Source organism: Populus alba, chromosome 6 (assembly GCF_005239225.2).
Source record: "Populus alba chromosome 6, ASM523922v2, whole genome shotgun sequence".
Classification (NCBI taxonomy): Eukaryota; Viridiplantae; Streptophyta; class Magnoliopsida; order Malpighiales; family Salicaceae; genus Populus; species Populus alba.
In genome coordinates, this window is record NC_133289.1 from 17,185,733 (window position 1) to 17,193,472 (window position 7,740).

Sequence of the window (7,740 nt, forward strand, 5' to 3'; positions counted from 1 at the left end):
TATAAAAAGCTTTATTTTAATATATTTTCAATTAAAAACCATCTTTTCCGCCCCGCCCCGGCTTTCTTGAGTTTGTGAATACTAATGGTGCTATGCATTATTAACTGGCTAAGGGACATTTTGGCCCAAGATATGCAGATCCAAAAGACCAACAAATGCAATCACCTGGCAAAAATGGATCTGAAAATGAGAAACACAATACCTTGGTCGTTAAATCCCGACAACATGTCATGGAAGAGGAACTGCAAGGGTTGCTCCCTTCCCTGCAGCTTGTCAATTACAATATCAATAATTGCTTCCATTAATAATTTGACCAAAATTCACTAAGATCTTGCCCGAGAATTTTAGCATCCACCCATGCGGCCAATTACAAGTCCCATATAACTAAGTTAATTTCTAGTAATTAAAATTGCTCATATAAAAAGCTGAGCTATCAAATGAACTTAGCAACCCACACTATAAGGCAGAAGACAGAACCCTAAGAAACCATGCCATTCTACATAATCTGTATGCCAAAGAGTTTAAAGCCTGTTTTCACAGCATCATGTGTTGGGTTAACAGCTCGCACCATTCTGTCTTCCTCGACCTTCTTCTTGACAGTACTGTCTTGGAGAAGCTGCAACTCAACTTTGGACGCAATGCTTTGGTCGGATGACTCTGCAATGTTACTGCTGTTTTCACAGTTGCTTACATCAATCATTTGGAATGTTTGAGCAGCGGAATGATCTACAGTCTCTCCACTCTCGCATAACCAGAAAACAATGGAGTCATTTGCCTTCAATCTTTTTTCCTTCACGAATCGATTCCAACCCCTTGTGAAGACATAACTCTGACTGCTTTTCCAATAACAATACCGAAATTTCCACAACTTCATTGACTTGTCATAGAAAGCTAGCATCACATCGACTATCTTGTCAGCTGCCTGATCATCTTCTTCAGCGTTTTCAGAAATATTTGGGAAGTACTTAATAGCGTATTTCTTAGGGATGACAAGCCTGTTTAGTTTCCCAACATCACTTGGTGTTAGCTCCTTTCGAAACAGTTGCTTACATGTTAGCCCTTCACTACTTTGCGGCATCATAAGCTTGAGACCGAGTGCAGTCTCCACACTCTGGGAGCATGTTCTTATAAAATCAGCGAACTTGGATTGGTAGGTACCATCCTTAATCATGGCAAGCACGACTTCAACGCTGTAATAACTTTGAAATTTTGTCTCTTCGACATTTATGTCAGTTGGTGGGAAATTTCTCCTTGAATCGCCACTCCGAAGCTTTAGGGCTGCACTATCGTAAGCCATAGCTGCCTCCCTTTCAGATTTGAAGGTTCCTAGCCAAATCCGTTGGTGGTTGGCATATATTTGACAACCCCAGTGACCATTTGGCTGTGGCACAACACCTTTGAATCTTGAAGCGCTGACATTACTGCCGGACCTTGCACGCTTGCTTGGTGGAAATGGATGGGTGCTGCTATTTGAATCTGACAGTTCTTCAATTGCAGGTGTTTCTGCATTTAAAATCAAGCTCCCAGTCTCTTCTTCCATCGAATTCCTGAGAGAAAACTCGTCGCAGCTGAAAGTTAGTGAAGTGAAAGAGGAGTTATATAAAGAACAAGAGCTTCATCTAGAAAAATGAACACAAGCCAATCACTGTATGTTTCTAGCGTGCTAAGTTTGATATAGCATATCTTCTATATATGATTTCAACCTTTATTTCAGTGTCAAATAAAAATGTCCAAATGCATCAGAGCATACAGTGAGCTGGGAGTCCCTTATGGACCTGAGATTCTTTAGGGGCGTGTCTTAAAGAACAAAATTAAATTTCCATTTTTGTCTTGACTAAACTACATCAAATAGCAGAAGACATCAAACTTTCTTCCAATTAGCATGCTTTTGGCACATGAAAGAATCAATACAGAAAAGGAATACAAAAGTAGCCAGAAGAAGGTTATGCACAACACCTGATTCTCTAAATTATCTATGCCTACTACAGAATTATATAATTCGAAATCCGGTTTCTATAGATCTCCAACAACAGTATGTTATGGTTTCCATCATGAAATCAGCTCGATATCAGATACAATAAATTTGAAAATATTCATTTAAAACTTTAGGGTTTTCATTCCTCTACAAGTAAATTATTAGTCTGCAAGATAAAACAAAAAGAGATGTGTACTTTCCATAGTTCATATAAAATTGATTAAATGAGATGGTTGTCTACAAGTGAAATCAGCTCAATACCCTCGAAAGTCTCTGTATTTCGCAGTTTCTAGGCAAAACACCGTCTTGGTTCAGTAAAAAGGGATGTGTACTTTCCATAGTTCATATAAAACAACCAAGCAAAGTTCGAAAACATTGCTTCCCTAGTCAAAATACATCCTAGCCTCATACTTTATCAACTGAGAGCAAAAGAAATGACCATCTCTTCAACCATCATGATCATATATATTGAAAACATGAAAGACCAGCTTCGACAATATGACTATCCCATATATAATAGTATAGCAGTACAAAAATGCATTGCTTCCCTACTCAATCACTACCCTCTCCTCCTTTAATAACAAACGTGAACAATACAGCACTGAACACAGATCCAAGAGATGCTTTCTTCATTTCCCCCAAGATCCAGAATTCAATTCCACTTCATGTTTTATATGGGTTTGTATGCATAAGACTAGCACAAACATGAATCTTTGTCTATCTAGCTGAAAGTTTTCTGTGCCAGCTTTTTACCAAGGCCACTTTTGAATTAGAAAATTCTTCATTCAAAACAATCTTGAGAATTCCCAAGCATCGTTGAAGCAAGCTCAAAACAATCATTTCTGATCATATCTTATTCAAGTTTTGTTCTCATCCAATATTGGAAACGACATACAATCTGGAGTCTGGGGCTTGAGAGAAGAGGTGTTCTTGGTCTATTGCCCCTTCTTCTACAGCCTAAACGACAAATTACAGACTCCCCTAGGACAGATGGACTTGAGAGTGGCATAAACATCTGAAACAACCAGGTCTCTGATAATCTTATCGGTAGTATCAACCAGAAAAGGGGAAAAAACTAATCCTTAGAAGAACATGAACCAATAAACAGATGATAGCACCTCTCAATCCTTAAAGCATCTAGGTGATATAATTACTCAGTCTAGGGTTTAGATCAACGAGGCAAACTTTTGCAGAGTTCTTAGTAAATAAAGATAGAAAAAAAAAAAAAAAACTCACAAAAACCTAATCTAGGTACACAACATCTATTATATATTTGATGAGACTTCTCTACCCTGACCTGGAAGTTAGAGCCCGATGTCAACATGAATAAAGTGAAAATTCTATAAAGAATTGAGGTTAACTGCATAGCTTAGCTTGAAGTATGACAAATTCAAGTAATTGTACATATGATCAATGCACATATATGTAGAATCAATGCAATGAAATGCAGCTAAGGTATCTATCAGCAATCTGAAACCTGATTATGAATGTGACTTCAGAATTGTTATGCGATTCAAATTCCAGCTACTCAGTAAACTGGAAAAACAAAGGATGAGACATAACTCTGCATAGATGATACCTAACAGCACAATTACGGCACACAGTTCCTCTAAGTGATAGAAACTAGATAGATTCTGCTCCTTTACTCAACTTGGAATTCATGACAAAAGAGGTGAACAAAAAGTAAGTGCTGATTGCAAGAAATTTGGTTAAATCAAACAACTCAGCAGCCGTGGAATAGATAGCTCTTTGACACAGCACTATATATAGAAAACCGCAACAAGGAGGAAAGTACATGAACTCAATAAAACAAACATAATTTTGAACAGGAAATCAACATGATTTGAAAAAATTTATTGTGAAAAATACGTTTCTTTCAGATGGTGTAACCTAACGTCATATAGATGCTTTATTTCCAAGCATTGGAAGTCATTTTTTCTTCCCCTCAACTTCCATGTATATAACAAAATCCTTTACATTGTTGCATCCACAATCTTCATAGTTTAATTTACTTTCCAATAAAATGTTCGCGATGATTCCTTCCTCGTTTATGCCAGCGTATCGTACCAAACATTGCTTGTACACTCTTGTGTGTTCGTTTGTGTTTAGAATGCTAAAAAACGAGACTACAGAAGAAAGTTTTGATTTGAGAAGATTTCTCCTAGGAAGTTTATAAGATAGAGATCACTGACTCAAGCCTAACAATAGAACTATAGCTTGCATTAAGTTCTTAAGTGGAAGAGCCAACCAAAGCAGCTCGTTTTCATAAACAACCTGACTTGCCATGCACAGACTGGTGCAACACTGTGCATGTTATTGCATACATGAATTTGGTCTGCCATTATGATTCTTTTAACATCAAAAATCAATGTTTTCATCTTGAACTTTGTTTTTGTAAAGCAAAGTGGCATCAGATCAGAAGATCAAACAGCATAATAGCGAACTACACTGCTAAAACCCGATAGAGATGATGGTAATGGTTATAGGAATTATGAGCATAAAATATTTAATTTACGAAGAGGAAAAAAAACTCATGGTTGTCCCTAGAAGTGAGAAAACTTCATGCCCATCACCAAACCACTCAACTGATATCAAATCCATTAATACAGTGCCTGTAAAACCTAAATTCTAGTCTGAAAACCGCTCTTGACATTCATTATTAGGACGGCATCAACTAAAAGCCTAAAAGTTTATACAAATGGTCCTTCACTCTATCAAGTGGTAGCCGAAAACCAAACAGTACTAGTCTTTATAATTATTTCTCACGCTGTCCTTTTAAATTGTAGGATAGGATGATGACGCCCACAGTTCCAGTATTGCGAGTCAAATAATTGGATGTCTAATCACATTTACTTAGTTTCTTTTTCGTAATTTGACAGGAATTCATGTCCTGCTACACACATTTTATATAGAAGTACTTCACACAAGGAGGAAATAAAGTCAAGAATATTATAGAAAGGAACCTTCAAGAGCACATAACACAAGTCAGTTCCTTTCACTGGTGGACTCAAGGGAAAAACAATATCTGTAAGATTATTGTAACAGAAAAAAAAAACCCTGCAAGTACAGACAGCCAAAATTAGAGCAGCATCAGATGTTAAAGAACGACCGATATGAGGGCTAAACGAAGTCTTTGATCCACGAACAAAAACCCATGAATCTACCATTAAAGAAGCATAAAATTATTAATAACAAACTGTCTAGTACTTCATTTAGAGATTAATGGAACTGCCTTCATGAAGTCATTAACACAACAGATTTAGATTAAAGAGGAATCCTCCTTGCTGTTAACTTTTATGCTAAACAATTTCGAAACCCTATTAAATTGGCGCACACATCTTCCTTAATTTAAAGCAACTGATGTGCAATCCAAGAACCCCTAAATCCCAATAAAAGCAAACTAGAGAGATTATTTTCCAAATCTAGCAAAAAAAAAAAAAAACATCACTGAAGAACACATAAAATTAGAAGAAACAACACTGGTAACTACATCTAGAAAGCAAAAACTAACATGTAAGAGATAAGGAATGCTACCTGACTGCTGGAAACAGAAGCCGTCCGTTGCCCCCCTATAACCAAGCAAACAGCAAGCGCTTTAAAAATTAACAACTAAGGGTGATTTACTACTTCAAATAATAAAAGAACAGGCCTTGGCAAATAAGAAAGATCTTCCATAAAAGGAAGCAAATAACGATCAAGAAATATCAGCTGGCAAAATTAACTACTAACCACTGAACATGGAAATTCCCCTTGGCATTCAACCCCTAAAAAAAAAAAACAAGAATTTCCTTCGATAAATTACTTACCTTAAGGGAGCGAAATAATGCATATCTGCCCAGAAGAGGAAACAAAAACACTTTCCCATATTTGGCACCCTTATTTTCTGACCCTATTTTCAGGATAGTCCCTTTTCTCCTTCTGCAAGTACGAGTTCCAGGCACCAAAAAAATCCCCGAGTCCACAATACCCAAAATTTAAAGTGTGCAAAAACTGCATTAATTAGTTAGGTTAAGCATCAGTAAAAACAGAAAAATCTGGATAGGCTGTCAAAATAAAATAAAATAAGCAGACCCAGATTAAGAGACAGTAGCAGCCACACATGCCCTTTACTCCTTCCTTTACCTTGCATGGTCACCAAGAGATACAAAAGGATTAAAGAGGGAAGAAAAGCAGGAGAGTCTTGATGAATCAAAAGCTGGTGAAATGTAATATTGGGAACTCATTTTCAGATTCCAAAATACAGTTTTCCGTTAAATTTTGAACAGTAAACAAGCGTACTTCAAAGAGCACAAATCGTCATCTCCTTCCAAAAAGAGGACCGCCATAAAAAACCACGCTTTCGAGCACCATCACTAGTTTTTTTTTTTGTTGGTTTATATAAGAATATAAGATCACACAAGTGGATGCAATTTGACAGGGAAAATTCTTCAAAAAAAAGAAAAAAACTATAACCATCTGATGTATGAAATGAACCCGCCAAAAAAATCATTCCATTTCTACAATTCTAGTTACCAGCCATTATAAAATAATTTCATTGCCTGAAAGAAAAGAGAGAGATGTCATATAGAGCAGATTTTTTATGGATGGGGAGGATGATGCGTCAAGCTTGCACTTGAGATACTTTATGCAGTGGCGCTCTTCAGCTGCCCTTTCAGCCATAAAGAAAGCGAGAAAGACACAAGCGTGTGTTGTGACAAAGGAAGCTGCAGAGAAAGAGAGAGAAAACACGTACATCTAGAAGATAAGAAAGATCAGTTACAAGTGGAGATTATAATTGAAATAATAATAACAACACACACTCTCTCTCTAAGAAAGAAGAGGATAGGATAGTAGTTCTTTTTTCCTTGAAAGAAAAATAAAACTAAAAAAGGAAGGTTTAGTGGGTGCACGAGGAAACACTTGGAAGTGGAAGCTGACAGAAGAGATGTGAGCACACACCCTGCAATGGAATGCCTTCATACCATTTACTTTCGTGTGTGCTCACTCTCTTCTGTCAGTCTTTCTTTTGTGTCCCTCTTTAATTTTCTGAACTAGAAAATGAATTATACTGGCAAAATCTAAGCACCCCATGAGGTCATCACTCAGATCTGGAACCACAGATGCATACATCAAGTTTTGTATACATCAAAACCAAGAGAATTGTTTAGCTGCACCATAAACTAACTAGGGTTTGCTCAATCACCCGAGGAAAACCCTTAACTTTCTTTGTTCTTCTTCTTCTTCTTCTTTGTTTTCTTTCTCTACTCGATCGGCATAAGCACCTTTTTGTGAGAAACCTTTGTCCTGAAGTTTTTAGGTTGGGGCGTGGCCATAAATAAGGAGGAGCAGACTGGGGGAGGGGAGAGAGAGGGGGTGTTTTGTTTTTGGAATGACTTGCTGACCTGTCCTCTAAGAGTCATTATTTATTTTTATGTTTTTTTTTTAAAAAAAAAAAATTGAAGTTGAAATATCAATAACAAAAAGAGTCAAACTATGATTTTTGAAGGAGGAAAGAGAAAACAAGAAAAAAAAAAGGTTAACTAACGACAAACCATTACATATGCCACACCACTAGAATGGAAATGTAGTGACACTTCCAATGACATGATAGAAGAGCTTTTTTTGGATGCTGAGAGGTGTCGTACTCATTGCTTGAAGGGTGCGAACACCTCTCACACGCTAAAGAGTGCACCATGTGTCACAACCATTTTTTTAATATATATTTGGTTAAATGTTATATTACTCCTAAGACGACCTAATAATAATAATAATAATAAATCATTGTA

At 36.8% G+C, this 7,740-nt stretch overlaps 1 protein-coding gene across 4 annotated transcripts; it reads right to left on the reverse strand.

The window, feature by feature from the left end:
• Nucleotides 1-277: 277 nt before the first annotated feature.
• LOC118043734 (AP2/ERF and B3 domain-containing transcription factor At1g51120) lies at nt 278-7,343 on the reverse strand. Of its 4 annotated transcripts, none has more exons than XM_073410235.1 (4): nt 6,514-7,343; nt 5,782-5,965; nt 5,510-5,544; nt 278-1,547 (listed from the first exon to the last, which is right to left on the reverse strand). In XM_073410235.1, the coding sequence occupies exon 4, from the start codon at nt 1,538-1,540 to the stop codon at nt 497-499; it is 1,044 nt and encodes a 347-aa protein (XP_073266336.1). In that variant the 5' UTR covers nt 1,541-1,547; nt 5,510-5,544; nt 5,782-5,965; nt 6,514-7,343; the 3' UTR covers nt 278-496. The 4 variants fall into 4 exon arrangements, with proteins under 4 accessions (XP_073266336.1, XP_034907687.1, XP_034907689.1 ...); XM_035051796.2 differs by having other exon boundaries at nt 6,047-7,343; XM_035051798.2 differs by having other exon boundaries at nt 278-1,568; nt 5,782-7,343.
• Nucleotides 7,344-7,740: the final 397 nt, after the last annotated feature.